This window comes from Saccopteryx leptura, chromosome 2 (assembly GCF_036850995.1).
Source record: "Saccopteryx leptura isolate mSacLep1 chromosome 2, mSacLep1_pri_phased_curated, whole genome shotgun sequence".
In the NCBI taxonomy this organism is placed as follows: Eukaryota; Metazoa; Chordata; class Mammalia; order Chiroptera; family Emballonuridae; genus Saccopteryx; species Saccopteryx leptura.
Genome location: NC_089504.1, coordinates 232,247,821 through 232,274,090, shown reverse-complemented (window position 1 = coordinate 232,274,090; position 26,270 = coordinate 232,247,821). Strand labels below are relative to the sequence as shown.

Sequence of the window (26,270 nt, the reverse complement as noted above, 5' to 3'; positions counted from 1 at the left end):
AAAACAAGAACTAAAATATAAAATATAAAATGCTTAACACCCTCTGGTGGGGCTAGATCCTACAGCTGCATTTGTGCCCATGAACAAGGATGTATGTAGGAAGATCTTCATTGCACTGTTGCTTGGACTGGCAGCAGATGGAAACAGCCTGAATAGCCACCAGCCAGCACTGGCTATAGCATCCCATCCGCACAAGGAGTACTGAAATGGGTCTATTTGTACAGACAGGTAAGAAAAGCAAAGTGCTGGTAGTCTAGAGTGTGCTACCACTTTTTAGTAAGTATCTCTGTGGATTTCCTTACATACCTGCACAGAATATTCCTGGAAGAAAACCAATATCTAGCAATAAAGTTTGTCTCCAGAAAGGGAAACTAAACTAGGGAAAGCCCTGGCTGGGTGCTCAGTTGGTTAGAGCATCATCCCTATACACCAAGGTTGCAGGTTCGATCCTCAGTAAGGACACATACAAGAATCAACCAATGAATGCATAAATAAGTGGAACAACAAATCAATGTTTGTTTTTCTCTCCCTCAAAACAACAACAAAACACAACTTGGGAAGGGTGGGAAGGAGCCCTCAACCCTTTGTGTGGCTGATCTTACCATGGTCCAGAACTCCATAAAATAACAAAAACAAAAACCAGCAAACCATTAGTTGAAGATTAAATGCAAAATGAGGTCATGCCGCAGGCCTTAGTATAGTGGCTGGCACACGGGCACCCATCAGGCCCCTGGGTTTTTATTGGACATTCCAATAATTACTGGCTGGGAAGGTCCAGGATGCTGGAGTCTTGCAGGATGCCGAGGCCCAGAGAGGTGTCGGGCTCTGAGAGTGGGCAGGCCTGAACAGGAGGAGCTGAGAGTGCCAGGAGAGGTGGGGGAGGCACGTGATGGAGTCTCCCTGAGGGGAGGGAGGGACAGGAAGCTGAAGGGCAGATGGGATATTCCCTAAAGCACTTCTAAAGCCAGGCCTCCAGTGGCGGCCTCGGGTGCATGTTTCCTCATGCAGTGATGTGGTAAAACCAGGCTTAGGGAACTGGGGGTGAGAATGTGCTCTCTGCCTCAGTCTCTCCCTGAGTAAATTAAGGTGGCTGGGTTCCATCATGGCTGGGTGCTGTGTGGGTGGGAGAGGGTGAAATCATGGTAAGGACCTGCCCAGTCACCTGAGGCCCAGCCACAGCTTGAATTAGGAGGGCAAACCCAAGATGTCTGATGACAGTCTGAGGCCCTCTGTCCGACCAGGCCAGCCTTTTTCATCAGCCCCCCCCCCTCCCGTGCTTAGTCCTGGGTCTCAAGCTGCCCATCACCCCACTGGGGACAGCTATCCTTCACTTCAACTCTTCTGCCCATAGCGGTGGAGGGGTGGGACAGAAACCTGTGCGGCTCCTGCATGGCTGAGCCTGTAAGCCAGGCCCCCAGGCCACAGGGCTGACTGGGGCAAGCCTCTCTCCTCAAGGGCTCAAAACCCTGCTGCTCTTGTCCACAGCCAGGGGGCCTCCAGCTGTGCTTGTGCAGGGCCTTCTGAGCCTAAAGACTTTCAGATGGGGTGGGAACTAGGGTCGTGCCATCAAGGGCCTAGGCTTTGTGCAAGGGCAGCACGACATACTCAGGGCTCAGAGGTGGGGCAGTGGAGGGCCAGGTACCCCTGCCAATGCCTGGTCCCCAGGCTGCTGGGAAGGCAGCCATGTGTCACAGGTAGGCAGAGTGCAGGGAGTGGCTGGGGCTGACACAGGCAAGGGCACCTGGTTGCTCCTCTTAGAAGCAGGCCGGAGGCCTACCAGCCATGAGGCACTGAGAACCCATGGGCAGCTCTACCGTCAGAGCCCTGCCCGGGGTCTGGCTGCCCTTCCCTGAAGCCAGGCCAGTGCCAGGCCCGGGGGAGCCCTTGGTGGCAGCTGGGAAGCTGTCAGCTTAGAACCCATGCTCAGCCAGCTGCAGGTACGGGAGCAGCAAGCCCAGACGGGCTTGGTGCACAGCCTGCCTGCCAGAGCCCTCTCCCAAAGCCGCTCCCAGGAGCCTCCCTGATGGGAGGGAGCTGGGGAAAACCAGAAAGGTCGTCACCCTCTTGCCAACATCAAAAGGCTAGACAGTGTCTGCTGGGGTCGAGTTGGGATCATGGGTAGGAGAGTTGCCAGGGAAACCAGCAGGCCTCAGAAGTCAGTATTTAGGGATAGAGTGGAGGGAACTTGCTGTTCTCAGAGTGCCATGGGAGGGACCAAGCATACAGCTCATGTTTGACCCTGGGCTCCAGACCCCGACCAGAAGAGCCTCAGGCAGAACCTGACACACTGGCCAGGGACGTGCTTGATGTTATCATTTTTATTCTTTCTCTTTTGGAAAATAAGAGTGAACATACAATATATAGTCTCTCTCTCTATATATATATATGTATATATCATAGTTACTGCAGGGCTCAAAAAACCATCCGCAACCACTTGTAGGCAGTTTTCAATTCTAACATTTGGTGGACAGGGAAAAAAGTGTCTGTGATTGCCAAAAGCAGAATCTTTATTATTAAACAGCAGTAACAGGAAAACCTAATGCTCTGTCAGACACGACTGACACTTGGGAGGCCAGGAGGAGGGTAGCAGACACTAAGGAGAAACCCCAAAGAAACTCTGGACAGGAGGCACCCTGCCTGCCTGCGCTCCCCATCCGCAGCTCTGCTTCTGCTCTGGGAGCCCAGGGGACACCAAGGAATGTCTCACAGGCAGTGACCATCCACAGAAGCAAGAGGAGCAGGTGGGGGTGGGGGTGGGGATGCACTGGCCAGGGGAGCAGGAGCCTTGGCAGGGGCTCTAGAAGTTTCTGCCTCATCTTCCCCATGCGGTTGGCTCTCAGGAAGCTGTGGCCTGACTGGCATGACTGTTGGACCCCAGCTTGGGCAGATGCAGGGAGAGAGGGTGTGGGGTGCAGGTCCTGGATACACAGACTGACAGAGCAGCTCTCTGGTACCAAGGGCCCCTCCACGCACACCAGACAGCCTATCGGGGCCCATCCACCAGAGTGGGCGTGGGGAGGGCTGCTAACAGCAACTGAGAGACAGGGCGGGCACTGCCTGGGCTGGGAGCCTGAGAAGGGAACCTTGCCCTCGCCCTCAGGCACCAGGAAAGGAAAGAGAACTCTGGGTTTCCCTGTCCAGCCTTTGTGCCCCTCTGGTTCAGTGTCCTTTGGTTCCTCCTCATTGATCCTAAATGTCAGCAGCAACAGAAGAGGGGAGCCTCCGAGCATGGGAGCAAACAGATTTCACTCCGGGAGGGGTGCCGCCCAGTCCTGAGGACCCAGGCAGGCCCTGCAGTCAGGACCAGGGAGCCCCACGGGTGGCTAGGAGGCTTGCCAGGCCCCCTCCTGGGAGTAGGTGCCGTCACCCCGCAGGGAGCCGGCTCCTCAGTGGGCTGGCAGAAGGCTGGGGTGGGCACTGGTCGGGGCCTCAGTTCTTGAGGATGGTCTCGTAGGCCTGGTACACGTACTGGGACACTTCCGGTGCTCGACACTTCAGGGACAGCTGCGGGGGGAGAGAAGGCCACGCTCATTCCTCGGGCTCCTCCCTGGGGCTGTGATTTACCAGGCTGGGGAGGAACACGTGGGGAGGGCAGAGGGTGGGAACCCGATGGAAGTGTGTGCACATGCGGCCTGGTGGCAGCAGTGTGGCTGGGGCAGATGTGTTGTGAAGGAGAGGGGGTGGCTGCCGCGCCAGCTGGGTGTGGACCAGTATAATTGCAGCCCACACACCTGCTGTCAGCCCAGCCACCACAGCCCTGTGGCAAGCAGTGTGACTCGGAGGCTGTGAGGGAGGGCCTGGCCCCCGCCCTGCAGAGAGCTGCCTGGCCCCCCACCGCACATGGGGGGCTGAGGTCCCTAGGAGGCATGGGTGCTGGGAGGAGCAGGTTTCTGCTCTGGAGGATGGTGGGGGCGCTAAGGGCTCTTTCTGACCTCCTGCACAGGAAGCAGGTGTGTCAGCTCTAACTGCAATATGAGCCTGGAGAACACAGGTAGAGTGGAGACAAGTGCCACCACCCTTTTGCCAAAATCACTGCTCAGGTACAATTAGGAAGGGGGAGGGAGAGGTAGAGAAATCAGCAGCAGTGGCCCCAAAGGGCCTCAGTGTCCCCTGAAGGGCTCTGTGCACACACCATGTGTGTCAGGAAGTGGGGGTGCCAGCTCCCTAAGGGGCTGCCTGGTTGGGCAGCAGCGGGGAGTCAGTGGAGGGCAGCTCGCCATCCTGCCTGCAGCCCGCGTGTGTGTCTGCCGGGACCTGGGGAGCAGCAGGGTGAGGAGAGGCCGGGAGAGCCGGGGTGCACTGGAGCCAAGCCAGGAGACCGGGGGTGCAAGGTGTGGCTGGGGAGGAGGGAGGGGAAAGAGGAAGAGAAAAGCAATCGCTAACCTCCAAATCCTGCATCACGGGCACCAGCAGGGAAGGTGGACATGCAGCAACCAAACACAGGGAGACGGAAATTACCATCACCGAAGCCACTGCACAGCCTCTGCCCGACCACAGAGCCAATGCCCCCAGCGGGGCCCAGGGAGCAGTGTCTGGAGGGCCATGCCTGCCAGAGACTCGGGTGCAGGGGAAGAAGCAAAGCTCGGTGCTCTCTGGGGCTCGGAACAGCAGCTTGGCCTCCAGGACAACCACGCACATGGGCGCCACGTCCCGACGGGTCTGACTCAAAGGCTGGGACGGAGGAGCCGCTCGGAGTCACCATCCTCCCAGGTGGGTGCTCAGACAGGCAGTAACAGGAGGGTCAAGCCAACTGTGCCACTTCACAGGGCCCAATTTTATAGAATCTTCTAGACCAACTCACTGCTCTGAGACCCAGTTTGGTGTCTTCTCTGGACAACTGGAAGGGACTGAGTAGGAAGCTTTCAAAAGTCCTTATATGGACAGAATTCTGCCGCTCCTTCACACCATGCTCAAAGTGACTCCGCCTAGCTGGGCCGGAGGGCCCCCCATCAGAGCTGCCCCTGGGCCTGGGAGGGAGCAGGGCAGGGCAGGAGTAGGGGCCTCACCATGAAGTTGGGGTTGCCTGGCTGGATGCGCAGCTCCGCCAGCACCCAGATGCCATTGGTCAGCTTCAGGGACTGGTAGAGCATGTCCTGACCCTCCACGTTCCTCTTGGCAACTGTGAAGATGTTGCTGCTCTGCAGCCTGCTGCTCACGGCCTCTGGGGGTTAGAAGGACCCCGGTCAGCAACAGGGGAAGGACTGGCTGGGTGCAGGCGAGGGGCAGTGTGGATGGGGTGGGGGTGCTTAGGAGTCCTACCTGCATTGAGTGGGCAGTCTCTGATCTGGAACTGGGCTTCGTTTTCATTGGGAATGTCCTTCCATGTAGCCAGGAACATCTGCCGGTCTAGGGGGGAGGAGGAGAAAAGACACGACTCTGATACCTCTGAAACCTCGGGGCCCTGCTCAATAACACTGAGCATGAAATGGGTCCGATTTGAAGATGGGGACAGGCACCAGCTCTGCCACAGTAGCTCCTGCCTCTCCGAGCAAACCCTGAACTCTGTGAATGTGGGTAACATGCTGCTCCCAAAGGATCCTGGGTTTCCTGCCCTGGAGCCTTAGCTCTCTCCTCGCCAGCACCCACATATGCCCTCCTCCTGCTCTGGCCCACAGCCCGCTCATTAGTCAGCCTGCTGCAGGGCTTCTGAGGTGACTGGGAGATGGTGGGGCAAAGGGTTCCACGCAGCACCACGCTGGAAGTGAGTCCTCTGGGTCTGGGATGAGTCTTCTCAGACGTTCTAGCCAGGGTCCAAGGGACAGGCATCAGGAGGGAGGCATGGCCTGGGCTCCCTGCTTCAGGGGATCCAGGGGACAACTGTCTAGAGGCTAAAGGCAAGGCTGAAGGGCAGAGCTAGAGAACCAAGGACTGAGAGCTCCTGTACGGCACCCGCACCCCCCCTGGGGGGCCACACCTGGCCTGACAAGACACAAGGGTCTCCGTGCCCTTGCTCTAGGTTCTGCAGAGAAGCCAGTGACTCATGGGCTCTGATGTGGGGCAAAGCCAATCCATCCATTCCAAGGACCCCAGGGGTGACCTCACACTCACCCATCTTCCCGTCCTCCACAAAGAGGATGTGCAATGGGTACAAGGTGCTGAAGTAGAAGACGTCAATATTGTTTTTCACAGCCACCTAGAAACAGTGAGCCTCAAGTCGGACCCTGATGCTTGGTTCCAACTCCGAGGTCCCAGGGAGGGCCAGCTCCCTGTGCCCCATACCTGAGCAGACCCCCTCACATGCCTTTCCTGGGAGCCATGTCCCTTCATCTCCTCGGATCAGACCTCCTGGGCACATCTATGGCCAAGAGCATGACTCCACAGACAGCACTTTGCACACAGACCAGGCCCCAGACCCTTCCACCAGGCCCGCCCCTGGGGTGGGGGTGCCGGTAAAGACAGAGGTGCTCAGTCCTGCCGGAGCATACCTGCAGGTTGTTCAGAGGCTCCATCTTCATGACTGAGCCCACTGTGTTGAGAGGCAGGGAAATCTCCACAGTCTGGTTGGGGCTGAGGGGCGCGTGGACCTGGAGGGGGGCGGCGGGGGCCAGGCCAAAGCTGGGGAGAGAGAAGTCCCCATAGGGATGGCGGGGGAGCAGGTGCTGACATGTGGGCTCCTGCCCCAGAGCTGGGGCAGCAGTTAACAAAAAGCCCCTCCAGCAAGCTGGCCTTACTCCAGGCTCAGGCCCAAGCCAGAAAGACAAACTGCTGATCTCCACCCTCCACCCCTCAATGGCCTTGAGCACAGGGGCAGAGTCCCAGGCTGGCTGCAGGCCTGAAGTCCATCTTTGCTCCTCTTCCTCCTCTGGGCCAAGCATGGGGCAGACACAGGTAAGCATGGCCTTGCCCCATCCATCTTTCAGAGAGCTCTATCTCATACCAGGGACCCATAAGCTTCTTTGAACTTGAAAACTCTGTGACTGTCCAGTCACTGCTGCTAACTCTCATTTCCTAGAAGGGAGCTGACCATCCCAAGTGACACACAGGGTTTTACTGTCTGGACCAGAATGAATCACATGATGGCCAGGTCACATGATGGGCAGAGATCCTCAGGAAAGCTCTGCTTCTCAATAAAGCAGCATGTGGGCAAATCAGGAGAATCCCCATGAGTGTGAGTTATCCCAACAACAGGCTCTGGGCTGATATGTCACCACAGTATTGACTGGGACCATGAACTGAGCATTTAATATTACACCAACTCCTATTGTCATAAAAAAAAATAAATATATAGTCTCGTCTCTCAGCTTCCAGGACACAGAGGCTCAGGGGGCGCAGGCCCACCCCAGACCCTTCGAAGTGAGGGGCAGTGCTGAGATGCAGAGCTTAAGTGGTCCGACCCCAACCTGTGTTTGCTCAAAAGGTAATCAGGTCTGCCTGACACACAGCAGGAGACGATACGGAACCTCGGGCCTCTGTGGTGGCCCCTTACCCCCGGCTGGAGGCTCCACTACTGTTGCTATGTGACCTCTCTGAGCCCAGGTGTCATTACCTACTAAAAGGGGAGTAATAGCCTGACCAGGTGGTGGTGCAGTGGATAGAGCATTGGACTGGGATGCAGAGGACCCAGGTTCGAGACCCCAAGGTCACCAGCTTGAGCGCGGGCTCATCTGGCTTTAGCAAAAAGCTCACCAACTTGGACCCAAGGTTGCTGGCTCAAGCAAGGGATCACTCAGTCTGCTGAAGGCCCGTGGTCAAGGCCCATAAGAGAAAGCAATCAATGAACAACTAAGGTGTCGCAACAAAAAACTGATGATTGATGCTTCTCATCTCTCTCCATTCCTGTCTGTCTGTCCCTATCTATCCCTCTCTCTGTCCCTGTAAAAAACAACCCCCCCTCCCACACACACAAAAATAAATTAAAAAAAGGGGAGTAATGTAAAGGCACTGATCTCACAGGGCTGTCAGGTGACAAGTGAAATAATACTGCGAAGGCCCTTGGCACAGAGCCAGGAACCTAGAAAGTTTTCAACACACAGTAAGTTTGTTGTGAGTGATCCCTGTGACCACCCCTTGAAGCCTGGAGTGTTTCTGCGGCCTGTGCGGTCACGTGAGCATCAGTGGGACAGTAGCTGCCACCCTTCCCCGTCTGACAGACAGTCAGGAACCACTGGCCCACAGGCTCCCTGGGGAAGCAGCCCCTTCAGTCAACTTCTTAGAGGCTCATTTGCTCATCACTAGAGCCGCTCAGGAAGAAGAATCATCAGGAGAGGCTGCCTGGGTTCCCAGAGAGCTTGGGCCCAGCTGGGCTGGTCCACAAAGCCCCTGCTGGTGCTGGACAGGAGAGCATCTGCACTGACCCCGGGGGCCGGGGGCCTGGTGGGGGTGAGGAGCCTGGAGCAGCCACCACTCCCAGAGGCCCTGACAGTTTAATTATGTCACATGGGGAGGCTGGCAGGCAGCCCTTCAGCCTTCTTAGAGTTGGGAGCCACTCAGGGCTGGAAAGGAGGCCCCAAACTCCTGTTCTGTGGGGTGCTTGCTGAAGGCAGGCTCCTAGGCTGCATCTGCGGATTTGTGTCAGGACAACACCTCTTCAGGTAGGGGAGGGAGCTATAATGCGGAGGGAACCCCACCTCTCTGCCTGATACTTTGGAGTCCACATTAAGAGGTCACTGGGGGAGAAACTAGAAAATTTTGGCCTGAGGCACGGCTGTGAGGAATACCCGCCTTCACCAAAAAGAAGGCACCAGGCCCTTGGCAGCCCTCGGCCCCTCCCTGCAGCCACGAGCATGGGCTCTTGGCAGGCTGCTCTTGGGGAGCTCACCTGTTGCGGTTGAACTGGATGGCAAAGTCGGTCATGACCTGAAGGGCCTTGTTGGTCAGCTGCAAGTCCATGGAGATGGAGCCCACCTGGCGGGTGAAGGTGCCTGAGATCTCCAACCCCTTGGCCTTCATGGCTGGGAGCCAGACCTACAGGAAAGAGGGTGGGGAGGGGCTGGTGTCTGCCACTTCCTCAAAACTCAAAAGCCCACCAGAGAGTCCTTCCTCTCTCTCCTCTCTCTGCCCTGCAGGTGCCTCCCAGGTTGACCACACCTGTCTTTACCGTCATCAGGAGATGCCATGTGTATCTCGGGATGAGAACGATCCTGCATGGCCCACCAGGGCCACCACCACTAGGTGCTTGGTGTGCCCAAAGCCGACCCAAGTCTTCAGAGGTCAAAAAAGGAACACTCAGGAAGTAGGGCTGAGGGAGGTGAGGACACAAACAGGACCCTGCCAGCATCCTGACGAGCCAAGGAGAGTTGAGCCCAAGGCCATCCTGGGCCTCAGCCAGGGCCTTAGGCCTCCCTAGCTGTCCCAGCCTGTCCTCTCTCACAGAACGCAGGGCTGGCCCTTCAATTATAGAAAATGGCCTGACCAAGGACAGTTCCTAAGAGGACCCCTTGCCTGGCAGGCCCTCAGCTGCTTGGCTGCCCTTGTCATCTGAGTCTCAGCTTAAGAGCTGCCTCCTCAGAGAGGCCCACCCCCAGGCTCCGCCCCTACTGGGTCAGGGAGTGTTTGTGGAGCAAAGAGCTTGAAGGAAAGCCCTGCCCATGCAGGACATCTGCTGGCTCATCCTGTACACATGCCAGTGCCTCTGTGGCCGTTGTCCTCACTCAGATGGCTCACAGCAAGGGCAAAGGCCAGGGCCCGCTTCCCCAACATTCCCCCAAAACGTCCCACAGCTCTCAAGTTGCCAATGCCAGGAACCTCAGAGCCATCTGGGCAGCAGCCCTCAGTCATTCCTCACCCCTGTGCTACCAACATGTAGCCCAATCCTGTCAAAGCCACCACCTCCAATCTGCTGCCAGGTCCTCAGCTTTTCCCTCTCCACAGGCACCACCTCCCCGTGTCTGACTGCCATCAGAGCTCACCAGGTAAGATGGCAACAAGGTGGCTGCTCCAATTCCTCTTTCCCTAATCTCCATAGCAGCTACAACCATCTTTTAAATTGTAAATCTGATATGGCACCCTTAAAAACCCCTGCAATTCTGCAATGACTTCCACTGTCCATGGCTGCCACAGCCTGGTGTCCTGCCATCCCCTGGCTCAGTTGGTACCTGTTCCTCTAGCGGCCCACATTCACTGTTCCCTCTGTTTGGAAAGTGCTTCCCGTGGCCCACCACCACCCCATGGGACTTGCTAACTCTGATCATCCTCTGGACAAAATGGGGGTAGAATCTCATGGTTTTAGCTCTCCACTGTGACCTGGCATGCAGATAGTACTCAGAACTGTCACCACTCACTGATCCAAATGCTTGAGGAATTCCAACTCTTGTATACAGAAAGCCTCGTTCCCTTGACCAGGAAGGCTGGGGAATATATTTATCCCTACAAAGGGGGAGGGGAAACGCACATGGGACAGACAATTCTAGGTAGTCATAGTGCTATTAGGAAAATGTAGACAACATACCTACACCTTCTGAAGGGAGAGCACCCATGTCCGAGAACCTTCAGTGACTAAGGTGGTGGAGAAAACCCTGTTCATTTTGTAAGGAATCCTCCTCCAGGCAGCCAGCCCTGATTCCTCCTGACCTCATGATCCTCTCACCTCTCATTTCCAGAACTCACTGTTGGTACACCCATCTGACCCTCCACTAAGACAAAGCAGTGAATAACAACTGTTAAAATGAACAGACAACTCCCTAAGGGTCAGCTCCCCAAGGGCTAGTTCTCATGCTCTATGTTCCTGGCAGCTCTGCAATGCCTGGCAAGAGCTGGCACCTGCTCTCCTGTTGCTTGATGTGCCTTATGCCTGTTAAATTTGGCTTCTAACATGTATGGATCAGTCTCCTGCATCAGTGTAGCCGATGGGTGTAATAATTAGTTAACCGAACATTTTTACATTGCACTACATTTCTGTATGTTCTCGTCACTGCTACTAATTCTGACAGCCCACGACAGTATGGCAGGCACGCAGGCGTTCGCAAACACTCTGGGATTTGATCACATAGGACTTGGGAACACAGACTTTGGTGTCTGTGTGCCAGGCCTACATGTTCTCACACCTTAAATTCAGCTCTCCTTCCCTTGTCCTCATCTCAGAAAATAACACCTCCCTCCCTTCACCCTATTGCTTGAGCCAGAATCACCCCTCCTCTCAACCCCAACATCCTGCCAGTCCCACCTCCCAGGCAGCTATCCAGTCCAGCCTCTTGCCTCCACCCCCAAAGGTGCCTTGCTTCTTCAGACTGCCATCAGCACGCACCAGCTCCTGCCAGTCCTCACCGGGCTCCTTGTTGCTTTAGCCCTCCAACCCAGCCTCCACGCGGTAGCCAGAGCCATCTCTCTTAAGAGCAAACCTGTTTCATCTCTGCTTAAAACCTTCCAATGGCTCCTGCTGCACCAGGATTGAGAGGAATCCCCCAGAGCCTGGCGCTGCTGATCTTACCAGCTTCCTCCCTACCTAGTCTCTGTTTAGCCAGGAGTCTTGGGGGGGGGGTACTGCCCCTTAGTAGCATAGTAGGCATTTGTGGGGTATCTTCAGGTGACACAATGGGAGGAAGGCACTGTGTTTAGCGGGCCAGGGTGAGGGATGCTGAACAGACTGCCAGGAGACAACAATAAGCACTTGTCCTGTATCTCTCCAGTATGTTCGCATGATTTCAACATGGCCCAAAACTGCCAGAACTGAACTGTGGTGAAATCAAAGGAAGCTTGTTCTCTGTTTTTTTGGAACTTTACTGGGAGTCAGTTACCATTTCAGAAACTAACAGCACCAATGGACACACCTCTCACAGCATCCGACTGTGGCCGTCACAGTGACTGCACTGCTGCCAACACCTGACAACTTCATCAGGTCTTCTGGGGTGGGCACGCCTAAACCTTTGTAACATTGAATTATATAATTTTCTTATCTTTTATGTCACGCAGTGGTAGCATCTTACTTTAAAATTATATGTGCTGGTAGGTGCACAGTCCACAGATCTCATTTAAGGACAGGAGAGGAAGGGGACATCACAAAATGTCTTATCAATGAGTGGCACTGGGTCAGAGAGCAATGAGAAGTGCTGCTCCAACCACACGGACTTTGGCCAGCTCCCTGGAAGATGCAGTCCTCTCCCTCATCTCCAGGCTTTTCCCACAAGATGGAGTACTCTCCCCACTTTTGCTTGGCTAATCTGACTTGATCTACAGGCCTGGATTCCAGCTTCCCTGTGGGATGCCCTTCCCTGCTGCTCCACTGCGCCTGACTTAGATCTCTGCCTTGTGCTCCCACAGCCCATGGCTGACTCTGGCATCGTGCGGGCAAACTGCTGCTCCTAGAGCCCATCCCCACTGGCCCGAGCAGATTCTGCAGAATGAGCCATTTAAGGTGCCGGCACATCGATCTCTAACTCCTCTCTGCTCCTGCCATGAGAGGAGGCATGGTACTTACTGCTTTGGGGGCCACGTATGATCCTGACAGGTTGCCCACGCCACTGGTCAGGTCAAAGAGGTCACTCAGGCCGCTGCCCATGGGTGCACCTAGGTTGGCTGGTACTGCTGCTGCTGGGGGTGCCACAAAGTTGGGGCCCCCAATCTGGAAAGAAAGAGAAGTCAGAGGCAGGCACCTGAGGCAGGGTTGTCAGGGGTCTGGGATGAGTGTAGCCACCTGGCTCTTTAGAAAATAGGAAGGGCAGGCCAGGAGGGGGTCCCACAAGGCTGCTGTCACATCAACTCTAAGTTGTAGGAACAAGACAAAGTGAGGTGCATGGAGAAGAGAGGCTGAACCCTCCTATGCCCTGCAAATCTCAAGCCTTAGGGGTAACCTCTGGGAAAGCTGGGGACACCTGCAAACTGATGCTCAGTCCATGGATAAAAGGGGTATCTGAGGCACACTGCTGTGAGGGGGCCGTGTCAGGGAGATGGGAGTGTGCCCTCTAGGATATCACAGAAGGGCCGTGGGGGCAGAGAGGGCCAGCGATCTTCAGGATGACAAGCAATTCTATCATAGGATAGTGAGGATGAGATGAGGAATTCAAGGCCTTGGGGGCCCGGTGGCAGCTGGACACCAAGCGGTCAGAGCAGAGGCTGCCAGGACACTGGACAAAAGGCCCGGGATCAGCAGGGAGGGACTGCTCTGACATCATCTGACCCTTAGGATGTTAGACCAGCTCTCTCAGGAGGAGCAGGGACAAAGGCTTGGTGACGCAAGGGTTGAACCGTACCCCTTCAGGCTCATCCCCCATCTCCAAGCAGAAGCAGGCAGGGTGAAGAGAACAGGCAGCCACACGCAGAGAGAAAAGCCAGGGAAGAAGACACAGAGAGAGACCAGGGGGAGAAGGGAGAGAAAGAGGGAAAGAGAGAAAAGATTAGTTACTGCTGCCCCATCTGAGGTAAGTCTGGTGCAAGGCAGTGCTGGGCCTAGGAGGGGCCCAGACTGTTCCTATGATGAGCACTGTGCTCCTAGCCTTACTCCACCACCCGAATCCTGTGCCACAGTCTTGGGGACCTGAGCCAGGATGGCTAAGTGACATGGGCTCTGCTGCCCCCTCTACATTGCTCTATTAGCTGCCTGAAGAAGTTCCATGGAGATATCCAGGCCAGTCTCACCACCCCCTTTCTACAGGGGAGAACCGTCCCTGACTCTAATGGGCCTCTCGCAGGCCTGCAGGGCTACTTCCCCCAGCTGGGGATTTGGGGTTAAGTGGACACAGATCTGGCTCCTCTAGACTACAGGGTCAGACTCGAGGGAACTTATAAGACTTACAGGACTGGGCCTTACACTGCCCCAGGTCTCCTGGGGCTCAGCAGCCTGACAAAGGGCTGAGTCCTGTGCCTGCCATTTAGCAGCTGTGCCCTCTTGAAGGGGTCTTCTGACCTCTGTAAGCCTCAGCTTTCTCACCTATAAGTAGGGAGCTACATCATCACCTTCACAGGCAGAGGTACCTGGTTGGCACCTAGCACAGAGAGGGTTCAAGGATTGCTCCTCTGAACATCATTATCAGTGTCATCCAGGGGGGTTCCCAGGACATACCAGGCTGTCAAGGCCACCGCCAAGAAGGTCCACAGCTCCCATTTGCACTGAGGAGGTGGCCAAGGGTGGGCCGCTCACTGGAGGGCCAAGGTCCAGGTTGAGGAGGTCACCCAGCAGGTCACCCTGGGCAGGAATGACATCTGGCTGCTCCCCAGAGGGCGCTCCAGCAGGGGCTGTCTCAGGACTCTCCGTGCTCTCGCTCCTGAGGACACAGAAGGAAGAGGGTCGGGGGGGGGGGCAGACTGTTTCGGGGTCATCAGAGTCCCCAGTCTCTAGGATCCTCCCCCAGGACAGGCACTGAGTCTGCTCAGTGTCCCATAGGGGCTGTCTACATGCCTCCTCCTCCTCCTCCTCCCCGTTCCCCTGCCTGATCCATTTTTCCACTCTCCGAGAGATGCAGCTTCATGGGAATGAGTATAGGGAGGGGTCGTCTATATTACCACTAAGCCTACTCTACAGAAAAGACTGGCCGCCGTCTCCAGAGGAGCGGCAGAGGAGGGAGGTAAGGACAGTGCTCTAGAATCAGACCAATCGGGTCTGAGCCCAGCCTCTGCTGGCTGTGGGATGCTGTACCAGGCAATCAAACTCTCCATGCCTACTGTCCTCGTCTATTAAGTGGGGACATCTCTCAGATCTGTTGCAAGGATCAAATGAGGTCACTTAGTTAACATCTTGTATAGTAAGTGTTCAATAAAAAGTTGCTAGGGGAATTATAATTTCCCTCAGACTCAGGCCTTGCCAGGGGACATCACATGTAGCCTGAACACTTGTGCTATTGAACTAAAGGACCAGGTGGGGAGGCTCAGCCCAGCAACTAGCCCACTTCACTCACGAGGCGGTGCGGGGCGGCAGGCTCTTGTGCACAACGCCCCGGCCCCCCTCCACAAAGGCACTGGGCGGCTTGTGGTAGACAGAGGCCAGGGTGCCAATGTAGCAGATGAGTTCGTCCAGCAGTGTGGGCTCGATGAGGTCCGTCTCTTCTGAGATGAGCGGTTTCTCAGCCAATACCACCTCCTTGGCAGCCACTGGGTCGGTGGAGAGCAGGCGCCAGTAGATGTAGCCGCGGTCCCGTAGGTCCGGGTTGTCTGAGTCCTTGGGGGCGCGATGGGAAGCTCATGAAACTCAGAGCAGAGCAGCCGGGTGAGGGGAAGGGGAAGTTTAAACAAACGTGGAAACGTGGCCCAGCACCCTCCCCGTCACTTTCCACTGTAGCAGGCCATGCCCACTCCTATCTCCACTCCCTAGCCCCTCCATGGGCAGTCTGCCCTTCCTGCCCTCATATAAACCCTCTGGTTCTTGTGGACTGCCCTCTCCACTCTCATTTACACAGTCTCAACTTCACCACCTGACCCCATTCCATCTTGATTTGTTTATGACTGAGTCCCTGAGCAGGGATCCTGGATTACTCTGGGGCCCAACCTACAATATGGTGCCACTCTTAGGGGCAAGACCACCCATGCCTGGCTCCGGGGACCAAAGCGCTCCCTGTGGAGTGAGCGCAGCACAGCAGGGAGGCGAGGGCACCCACCTGAGTGGCCAAGCTCAGGACCTGCTGTACCAGCTCCTGCGTCTCTGTTGGCTTCTTCAGAAAGAGTTTCACTATGGCCGTCAGCAGCTGTAGCTGGACCTGCAGCAGGGGAGAAATGACAAGGAAGACGTGTGGGCTTCATGTGGGGATAGTAGGAAACCAAATGAGGGCCTTGAGGCAGAGAACGCTTCCCTAAGTTTGGGATGGCCACAAAACACAGATTAAGGCCAGTAGGGGTGTTGGTAGTGCTGAGTAGCCTAGACCAGTGGTCCCCAACCCCCGGGCCGCGGACTGGTACCGGTCCGCAGAGAAAGAATAAATAACTTACATTATTTCCATTTAAGTCTGACCGATGTTTTATTTTTTAAAAATGACCAGATTCCCTCTGTTAACATCCGTCTGACTCACTCTTGACGCTTGTCTGGGTCACGTGATGCATTTATCCGTCTAACCCTAAAGGCCGTTCCGTGAAAATATTTTCTGACATTAAACCGGTCCGTGGCCCAAAAGAGGTTGGGGACCACTGGCCTAGACTACTCAGGAAGGTGTGGCCACTCTACTATTTGGCAACCCGAGGCAGGCCGGGGACACTGCCAGCCCTAGTCCCAGAAACCTACTAGGGCCCCAGGCTTCTCGAGGGGCTTACAGCTTAAAAAGGCAATGTGTAGTTGGTAAGCTGCTTCTTTTTTTGTGTGTGTGACAGAGACAGAGAAAGAGACAGATAGACTAGAAGGGAGAGAGATGAGAAGCATCAATTATTCGTTGTGGCACCTTAGTTGTTCATTGATTGTTTTCTCATACGTGCCTTGACCGGGGGCTACAGCAGAGCGAGTGACCCCTTGCTCAAGTCAGTGACCCTGCACTCAAGCTGGCGACCTCAGGGTTTCAAACCTGGATCCTCTGTGTCCCAGTCTGACATTCTATCCATTGTGCCACCGCCTGGTCAGCCAGTGAGGCCCAGGGGACTGGTCCAGTAGGGTCCACTCTCATTGAGGAGCTGTGCTTCTACCAGAGTGGGGGAACATCCCTGCCCAGCCCTCTCTCAGCCTCCACCTGTTACTTGGCTCCTACCTTCACTTGAACTTGCCTCCTGCTGTTCTCAACCTGGCCCACCTCCTCACTCCCCTGGGTCTCATGCTGACCCAGTCCCCACCCCATTCTTCTGCAGCCTCCTGTGCCCTCGTCAGCGCTGTCCCACAGTACGAAAAACACTTTCCAGCCACCAGGCCATCCCACAGAGAGAGCTTCTTGAGGGAAGAGTATGTCTGCCACAATTGTAGCCCTGGTTATTGTGCAATCTATGCCTAGTGCAGAGCAGGCACTTAAGGAAAACTTGCTGACCGAGAGAACACCTCTGAAAGAACAATTCTCTGCACCTAGTCCTTCCTTAGTCACATCTCATTTTGTCGGTCCTGGGACTAGAGGGCAGCCTGAGGGCTCCTGAGCCAGGGCTGTGCCAGGGACAGACCGGTGGCAAAGGGTGGGGGTGGAGCTGGCAGCACACCCTGGGCCTGCCCAGCAGAAAAGCACTTACAGAAACAAATGGAGCAATTACCCTCGTACACAGGGTGGGCTGACAGGAGGTAGGGTGGGGGGGATGTGGTCTGTTTCTGGGAGTCATAGGTTGTGCACTGTCCTGCAATTTGGTGACACATGGGCCAATGGTAGAGGAGCAGTGAACTGGCTATTTTCAAGGCAGGAGGTGGCTCAGAATCTGGCTTCCAGCCCTGGTTCTAGCCCCTGGCTGGGCAGCACAGACAAAGCCACTTACCCTCAGTCAGCAAGGGAGAGGTATGGCCTACTTCACAGGGTTCTTGTGAGCTCTGAACATGGTAATTTACGGCAGCTGACTTAGAGTGGTAGAGCGTCAGCCTGGCGTGCAGAAGTCCCGGGTTCGATTCCCGGCCAGGGCACACAGGAGAGGTGCCCATCTGCTTCTCCACCCCTCCCCCTCTCCTTCCTCTCTGTCTCTCTCTTCCCCTCCCGCAGCCAAGGCTCCACTGGAGCAAAGTTTGCCCGGGCACTGAGGATGGCTCTGTGGCCTTTGCCTCAGGTGCTAAAATGGCTCTGGTTGGCCTGACCTGTGGTGGCGCAGTGGATAAAGCGTTGACCTGGAAATGCTGAGGTTGCCAGTTCGAAACCCTGGGCTTGTCTGGTCAAGGCACATATGGGAGTTGATGCTTCCAGCTCCTCCCCCCCTTCTCTCTCTCTGTCTCTCCTCTCTCTCTCTCTGTCTCTCCCTCTCCTCTCTAAAATGAATAAATAAAAATAAATAAATAAATAAATAAATAAAATGGCTCTGGTTGCAGCAGAGCGACGCCCCAAGATGGGCAGAGCATCGCTCCCTGGTGGGCATGCCGGGTGGATCCCAGTCGGGAGCATGCGGGAGTCTGTCTGACTGCCTCCCCGTTTCCAGCTTCGGAAAAAAACACACACAAAAAAACCCCCAAAAAACAAAAAACAAAACAAAACAAAAAAAGCTTTGAACTGTGTTGTGAACCCAGGAGACAAAGGGAGCAGGCCGCCTGACCAGGCAGTGGCACAGTGGATAAAGCATCACACTGGGATGCAGAGGACCCAGGTTCGAGACCTTGACGTCACCAGCTTAAGCATGGGCTCATCTGGTTTGAGCAAAGCTCACCAGCTTGGACCTAAGGTCACTGGCTTGAGCAAGAGGTTACTCGGACTGCTGTAGCCCCACGGTCAAGGCACATATGAGAAAGCAGTCAATGAACTAAGGTGTCACAACAAAAAACTAATGATTGATGCTTCTCATCTCTCTCCATTCCTGTCTGTCCCTATCTAACCCTCTCTCTGGCTCTCTCTGTAAAAAAAAAAAAAAAAAGGGAGCAGGCCAGTTAATTAAAACACCACCACCACACAGCTACTGTTTGCTGAGCACTGGAGTTGGGCAGTTTACACACATAACCCAGGAAGCTCTGCAGGAGCCCTGTGCCAGAGACAAAGGAATGGGCTTGCTAAGGTGAACTCACTCCAGGTTACCCTGTAACAGGGAAGGAGCCTTGATGTGACTCCTCACCCCAGGCTCCTGTTCAGCTTTCCCTTGTCTGACTCTAATCTGGACTCTGTAGTGGGCTTTGCTAAAGGAAAAAGGCTACAAAGATTTACTCTAATATCTGGGTAGAACCCCCCCCCCCCCCCCACACACACACACAGGATATCCTCTGCAATAGTCCCAGGCAGGGCTTGATGGCAGGGGTAGAAACCATCCCAGGCCAGGCTTTGCTTCTCAGAGACAAGAAAGGCTCGTGCAGTGAAAGGGAAGGCAGCCCAAGGCAAGGCTGGCAGCTGCATTGGGCAGGCGGCGGTGGGTGTCGATGGGAATTATTACTATTATTTTGTAATGGACATCTGTTATTTTTGCTCACCCAGCATCAATTCTGTCTTCTGGTAATAGAAATGCTGGCTTTCCTTCAAAGAATTGTTCTTCTCCCCGCCCCTTGCAATCCAGGGATGTGTGTCTGACAGACCCTGCCAGAGTCACAGTGCCTGGCTCAGGACAATGCAAACAGGCCTGGATTGTCACTGGAACTACAGAGGGCAAAGTAATTGAAGGAGTCTCTAAGTTATGGTCTGGAACTGTGTACTCCCCGTAGGCCCCACTTATGGGAGCCTGCCCAAGGGAGAAGCCACCCCAGAAAGGCAGACAGCCAGGACGTCATCATCTGAGCACCTTCACAACCAAGTGCCAGAGGGCACACTCCTGGCACTTATCAGTTATAGGAGTGAGTTGGTCCCCTTTTATGTCTGGACCCATTTGTTTTTAAACCAATTGTGACCAACACCAACACTACCACTAATAAATGCTTATCATCAGCTGGGCACATGGTAGGGACTTTACACAAGGCATCCCATTCAACTGACACAGCAAGAGGATGAGGGATAGTCTTATGATCCTTTTATAAACAGGTAACAGGCTCTGAGAAGTGAAGGACTGCCATAAAGCCAGTGAGCCAGCAAGGGGCAGAAAAGGGGTCTGGACTCTGGGATCTTCAACAGCAAAGCCCGTGTCTTGACCCGCTGGCTTACACTGCCCCGTTGGGAGAGCCAAGATCCCTTGTGCTCACAAACAGATGTTTTAAAGGCCCCCATGCATGACAGTTCCCAGAAAAGGGAATACAAATGAAAAGATGCTGCTCAACCCACTCAGAACAGACATAAAGCAAGCTACTACACATCACTGTACCAGCTGTCATCTATCAAATTGGCAAAAATAAAGTTAGAGGCTGGCCAGGAGGTGAGGGAAGGGCTATCCACCTATGAGCCAGGAGTGTAAATCAGAACAATCTCTATAGGGAAATCTCCAACACACAGGCCCTTTACCAAGCATTCTGCTCCTAAGAATTTATCCCCCAGCTATACTTGCAGATGTGCCTCACACAGGTAATTTGTGGCACTACTGGTGAAAAGAGCAAAGGCTGACACATCTTCATCAGAGGATGCTAGTTAAATAAACATGGAAGCTCTGCATGAAGGAATCCTATGCAGCTGTAAAAGGTTTTCATAAAGTAATAATGGCAGGACCTACACATATGTTTTTAAGGGAAAAAGGACAGGTGATGAACAATTAAAAATTTTTTTTGTGTGTGTGACAGAGACAGAGACAGAGAGAGGAACAGACAGACTGGAAGGGAGAGAGATGAGAAACATCAATTCTCCATTGTGGCACCCTAGTTTCTCAGTGATTGCCCTCTCATATGTGCCTTGACCGGGGGGCTACAGCAGACCGAGTGACCCCCTTGCTCTAGCCAGAGACCCTGGATTTAAGCTGATGAGCTTTGCTCAAACCAGATGAGCCCGCGCTCAAACTGGCGACCTCGGGGTTTCGAACCTGGGTCCTCTGCATCCCAGTCTGACGCTCTATCCATTGCGCCACCACCTGGTCAGGCTGAACAATTTGAATTTGTATAATACACAACTAGTGTTTAAAAATAAATGAAAAAGAAATATATATACCATTGATCCTTATTTGCAGAGTCTATGTTTGCAAATCTGCCTACTTAGTAAAATGTACTTGTAACCCCAAATTCAATGTTCATAGCACTGTCATGGTCATTCACAAACATGTGCAGAGCAGTGCAAAGTTTCAGCTGCCTGACACACACATTCCTAGTTGAGGTCAAATGAGGCAACACTCTGCCTTCCTGTTTCACTTCTCACATTATAAACAAATGTCCTTTTCACAGTTGACTTAGTGCCACATCTTTCACATTTTGGTGCTTTTTGTAGGTGATCTGTGTTTAAAATGGCTTCCAAAGCCTGACCTATGGTGGTGCAGTGGATAAAGCAACTGGAATGCTGAGGTTGCCAATTCAAAACCCTGGTCTTGCCTGGTCAAGGCACATATGAGAAGCAACTGCTTCTTGCTCCTCCCTCCCTTCCTCTCTCTTCTCTCTCTCAAATCAACAAATAAATTTTAAAATTAAATAAATAAAACAAAATGGCCCCCAAGTGTAGCGCTGAAGGGCTGACTAGTATTCCTAAGTACAAGAAGGCTGCAATGTGCCTTATGGAGAAAACACATGTGTTAGATGAGCTTTGTTTAGGCATAAGTTATAGTGCTGCTGGCCATGGTTTCCATGTGAATCAATCGACAATGTAGGTTAAATAAAGTGTCTTTAAACAGAAACATAAGTATAACAGAATTATGTATTGATGAGTAGACAAAACTGTTGGGATCAGAGGCTCATAGGAACCCAACTCTGTATTCCTTCCAGGAGCAATGACTTAGTACTTACTTGCTAACTCAGTGTTTGTGGTAACTTTACAAAACATAAAAACCACAACACCTGACCAGCTGGTGGCGCAGTGGGTAGAGCGTTGGATTGGGATGCTCTTGAACCCAGGTTTGAGACCCCGAGGTCACCAGCTTGAGTGCGGGCTCATCTGGCTTGAGCAAAAAGCTCACCAGTTTGGATCCAAGGTCGCTGGCTCGAGCAAGGGGTCACTCAATCTGCTGAAGGCCCGCGGTCAAGGCACATACAAGAAAGCAATCAATGAACAACTAAGGTGTCTCAACAAAAAACCGATGATTGATGCTTCTCATCTCTCTCCATTCCTGGCTGTCTGTCCCTATCTATCCCTCTCTCTGACTCTCCCTCTGTCCCTGTAAAAAAAACCCAAAACCAAAACAAAACAAGCCTGACCTGTGGTGGCGCAGTGGGTTAAAGCGTTGACCTGGAACACTGAGGTCGCTGGTTCGAAACCCGGGCTTGCCCAGTCAAGGCACATATGGGAGTTGATGCTTCCTGCTCCTCCCCCTTCTCTCTCTCTCTCTTTCCCTCCCTCTTTCTTTCTCTCCTCTCTGAAAAAATAATTGAATAAATAAAGTCTTTTAAAAAGTAAAAATATAAATGCTGAAACTTTAAAACAAAAACAAAAACAAAAAAACAAAACAAAAAAAACAAAAAACCAAGTAACAATAATCAATCATGTATGTATACGTTACACATATAGAGGTATGTATATACCTGCTGATGTATTCCTGAACTCTGTCTGGAAGTATCTCTGAGAGATCAATAAATAACATTGGTGATCTCTGAGAGAACTGGTAGCCAGAGAAATGGTGGAAAAGAGAATTTTCACTATATATATTCTTTTGTATCTTCAATGTATTAACTATCCAAAGAAAAATATGAAAACAAAACCAGAAAGTTTTTCCCACTTTCAGTGCAACCATCAGACCACTCTCACACACCCGCCTTAGGCATGGCAGGGTGGGAAGAAGAGGGGCATGCCGGTCAGCTGCACTTCACTTACCCCCGTCCACACCATCAATGCAGTTAGTAAGGGCAAGGCTCTGGGGCCTGCTGGCGGAGGGGAGGGTATCAGAGCAGTACGGACCACAGAGGTGCCAAGCTGACAGTCAGAACCTACCCCTGGCTTGAGCTGGCCTGCTCGATGGCTCACCTGGGTGCTCTCGTCATGGAAGCCCTCGAGGAAGCTCTCTAGCAGCTCGTCCGCATTGTCGATCCGCTCAGCATACTCGCCTACAATCCAGATCATGGCAGCCCGAGCCTCAGGCTCATCCAGGGAGTCCAGGTTCTCGCACAGCGTGGCGATCACACTCTCGTACCTGGAGGCCAGTGCAAAGAAGGCAAGTGAGCACTGAAGGAGCCCAGGCAACTTGGAGGCCCAGCAGAGGCCAAGAGAGACAAGCAGATGTTCTGCAAGACCCCAAGGGTGTGCTGAGTAAAGGGATTTGAGTATTATCTGTTACATTTTAGTTCTTATTTTGGTCTGGGGGGAGCAGAGGAGAGGTGGCTCAGAAGAAATAAGAAAAAAACCCAAGGCTTTCTTTTGAAAATGCTTTATATGGCAGAGAAATAAAGAAGGGAGGGAGGTTCCTCCCTGATTTTCCTCCCCATGATCCCTGTCCCCAGCAAACACATCAGCCTCACTGGGAGGGATGGGCACATACTTGTTGGGGTACTTGCGGAAGATGTCCTTAATGACTACAATGGCTTCCTGGACCACGTAGTTGACCTTGGTCTGGATGAGATCGAGCAGCGTGCTCACACAGCGCTCCGCAGATTGCTGTGTGGGGAGAGAAGAGTGTGGGCAAGGCCCCTGCAACCCTTTCCAATAGAACTAAGAACTGTGCCTTGGCTAAGAGCTTACCACGCCTTACCCACCTTCCTCGTCACAGTGGGAGAATAGAACACTGACCCCAGGTAACGGGAAAGAATGAGTGCAAAATGATGGCCTCGGCACAGCAAGGACACGGGGAGACAGAATCAGACGGAGGAGAAGGCCAGCCGAGTTTCTGAGAGTGGGGAAAGTCCTTGGAGTTCCTCCAGGCCAAGCCCTGAGGGCAGAGTGCCTGTGCTCCAGCCTGACCTCATCTCACTTCTGCTTGTTTCCCAAAATGGTCTCCTGTGACAAAAACGCTTAGAAAAGCTGTTTGGATACCCTCCCCATCCCCATTCCAACCTGCTGCACTAATGCCCTTGTGGGAGAGATTTCTCAGGATGCCATCACAGGCACCTCAGGGAAAATGACATAGGGGCTAGGGTGACCAGCTGTCCCAGGATCCCCTAGCCTCCAGTGGACCCATTTAAGGAGAGTTAGCTCCGTGGTTAAGGAATACCTCCACAGGCAGAGAATAGAACGGATGAAATGTCAGACACAGGCATCTCTAGAGCCCTTGGGAGCTTGGAGAAAAGGGATACATGGACAGCTGAATCATGACACCTGCCAAAACCTCTGATAGGCACAGCCCCTGATGCAAATCTCCAGGAAGTGAATGCTAAGTCTACCAGGGCCATGACCAGCTGGGGCTGCCCGTCCTCTTAGCTAACGCAGCTGAAGAATCCATGATTATCATGGTTCATTTCATTTGCAACAACTCAAAGGCCTAAAGGAAATTACAGAATGAGAATAAGCTCAACTGCCAGACTCCGGCAGTGACCCTCAAGCCTTTCTGGCCCACGAGAAGCTGGCAGATTCTGCTAAATCAGACTGGTTTCCTGGTTTCAGCTACCTTCCCCTCCGTCTTTCCCAGCTGAGGACAAAGTCCCAGAGCCTTACCTCCACCTTGATGGCGCAGCGGCCAATGGCTCGCACAGCCTTCCGTACAAAGTCCACGTCCACTTCTGTTGCATACTCTTTAAGCTCTGCCAAGACCTGTGGCCCAGAAAGAGAGGTTGGAGGGGATCTAGTGAGGCAACCACCTGGAACACCCGGGAAGTGGGGTTGCAGAGCCCAAGAAGGATGAAATTCTGCCTCTTGCTAGAGGTGGAAGGCCCAAGGGAGGGAGAAAGCTGTCAAGGTGCCCCAAGAGAAAAGCAGGGAAGAAAAACTAAAAAGCCCTTGTTTAGGTTGACATAGCTAACAACATACCCACCTAACTACCACTTTTCCATGGGTGGTTAAATATTAATAGGAGAACAAATTCTTTATCATTTAACATTTGTTGCATGCTTATTTCCAGAGCCCCATGCCCTGTGCTAAGCACTCTTCATGGATGAACTGTTAACAGTGAGAACAGGCAGCCTGCCCAGAGACCACAGCTCACTGGTGGTGTTGCTGTCCGACACCAAAGCCCGTGCCCCAGCTGCCACCCTCTGCTGACCTGGGCGATGTTGGCCTGGGAGGCCAGGCGGATCATGATGTCCAGCTTCTCTAGCTTCACATAGATGGGGTCATTGTACTTCACGAAGAAGACTTTCATCTCGTGCTTCAGGATCTCAGGCCTGGTGGTGGGGCAGGATTGCCCGAAGAGCAAAAAGCAAGCCATAAACCCTGTGACAGAACCTCTTCCACATTTGCTGGGGCATTTCTGGGGTGTGAGGTGGAGCCTGACATCCATGAAGGCATTCACCACCCAGGCAGGGGCCCACTGACGGGCTCGAGCAAGCTCTGACTGGCCATTGCGTGTCTCACCACATCCCAGGAAGGGAAGAGGGAATATAAGCTAAGACAGTTCACATTTGAGGGCAGCAGGCACCAGGCGGTGGGCTTGGAGATCAGGCCTTGGTTCCAATCCCAGCTTGACTCAGGCTTCCTCACCCATAAAATGGGCATGACACTATGCTAGAAAGTGTTACTGCAGACTGAAGTCTCTAGTCTTAGAAAGGTCTGCAGTCTGGGAACTCAGTTTTTTTTTTTTTTTTTTTTTTTTTGTATTTTTCTGAAGCTAGAAACCGGGAGAGACAGTCAGACAGACTCCCGCATGCGCCCGACCAGCGGGATCCACCTGGCCCGCCCACCAGGGGGCGATGCTCTGCCCCTCCGAGGTGTTGCTCTGCCATGACCAGAGCCACTCTAGCGCCTGGGGCAGAGGCCAAGGAGCCATCCCCAGCGCCCAGGCCATCTTTGCTCCAATGGAGCCTTGGCTATGGGAGGGGAAGAGAGAGACAGAGAGGAAGGGGGGGATGGAGAAGCAAATGGGCGCTTCTCCTACGTGCCCTGGCTGGGAATCGAACCCGGGTCCCCCGCACGCCAGGCCGACGCTCTACCGCTGAGCCAACCGGCCAGGGCCTGGGAACTCAGCTTTTTGAAGTGTTCTCACCATTCCCTAAATGATAAAGGTAATTAACCATGCCTAAACTATTTGTATTAACTATAAGGCCTTTGTTGAACACCTGCTTACCTTCTGGGAGTCTGGAATTTTGGGAGGTGCCAGGAACAGGCTACCTACACGAATCTCAAAGAGGCACCCCTAGGCAGAAACATCACATCCATGTTGCTGTGTTTTGTTGCTGAGGAAGGTGTGTGCTCTGTGTGGCCCACCCCCATGGAAGGGAGGAAGCATAAGGAAGTCTGCATATGAATTCCTCCAGATTCTACCTGTGCCCTTAGGACCCAGCTATGTATCTTCACTCTGCTGATAATCTTAGCTGTGAGGACAACTATGTGCTGACTCTCATGAGTTCTAATGAATTTCTGAATGTAGGGTGGTCCTGAGACCTTGACACAGGCAACTACATAACAGGGCTGTTGTGAAGCATGTTGCATGATCAATGCCTGCCTCAGAGAAGGCACTGGCAACCCAGGAGCCGTCCCCAGTGGCACTTCTCCTCTGGCACCACCCACAACCTCCTGAGACGAGGAAAGCTGAGAGGTGCAAAGGCTTGCACCACATTACACACTTAGTGCTAATGAGGGTGGGAGCAAGATGAGAGTCACCAACCCCAACTCCTACTTCTATGCCCTTTCCAGACCAAGAAGAGGAAGGCAAAAGAATGAGGACAGATGGTGGAGAAGGGGGAAGACACAGCACAGGAGGAAGAACCCTGGGTCTCTCGTGATGCTGTACAAGCTGCAGGGAGGTCCTGGCAAAGCAAG

The 26,270-nt window shown here is 53.5% G+C and overlaps 1 protein-coding gene and 1 non-coding gene across 7 annotated transcripts in view; both read right to left on the bottom strand.

Moving 5' to 3' along the window:
* Window positions 1-2,300: 2,300 nt before the first annotated feature.
* AP1B1 (adaptor related protein complex 1 subunit beta 1) overlaps window positions 2,301-26,270 on the bottom strand; it is a 63,916-nt gene continuing 39,946 nt past the window's right edge. For 5 of the 6 annotated variants that reach the window (XM_066370552.1, XM_066370551.1, XM_066370550.1 and 2 more), the window contains 15 exons: window positions 24,556-24,676; window positions 24,012-24,107; window positions 22,903-23,018; window positions 22,392-22,557; window positions 15,462-15,560; window positions 14,766-15,025; window positions 13,934-14,135; window positions 13,125-13,145; window positions 12,353-12,496; window positions 8,759-8,904; window positions 6,426-6,555; window positions 6,049-6,133; window positions 5,260-5,346; window positions 5,007-5,161; window positions 2,301-3,504 (listed from right to left, as the gene is read on the bottom strand). In XM_066370552.1, coding sequence (XP_066226649.1) covers window positions 3,430-3,504; window positions 5,007-5,161; window positions 5,260-5,346; window positions 6,049-6,133; window positions 6,426-6,555; window positions 8,759-8,904; window positions 12,353-12,496; window positions 13,125-13,145; window positions 13,934-14,135; window positions 14,766-15,025; window positions 15,462-15,560; window positions 22,392-22,557; window positions 22,903-23,018; window positions 24,012-24,107; window positions 24,556-24,676 — 1,903 coding nt within the window. In that variant the 3' untranslated portion in view covers window positions 2,301-3,429. The remainder of the gene's footprint in view (window positions 3,505-5,006; window positions 5,162-5,259; window positions 5,347-6,048; window positions 6,134-6,425; window positions 6,556-8,758; window positions 8,905-12,352; window positions 12,497-13,124; window positions 13,146-13,933; window positions 14,136-14,765; window positions 15,026-15,461; window positions 15,561-22,391; window positions 22,558-22,902; window positions 23,019-24,011; window positions 24,108-24,555; window positions 24,677-26,270) is intronic. The other variant, XM_066370555.1, reaches the window with a different exon arrangement.
* Window positions 8,123-8,218, bottom strand: LOC136396192 (small nucleolar RNA SNORD125). Its single transcript, XR_010749591.1, has one exon. It is a non-coding gene; the product is annotated as a small nucleolar RNA SNORD125 (small nucleolar RNA).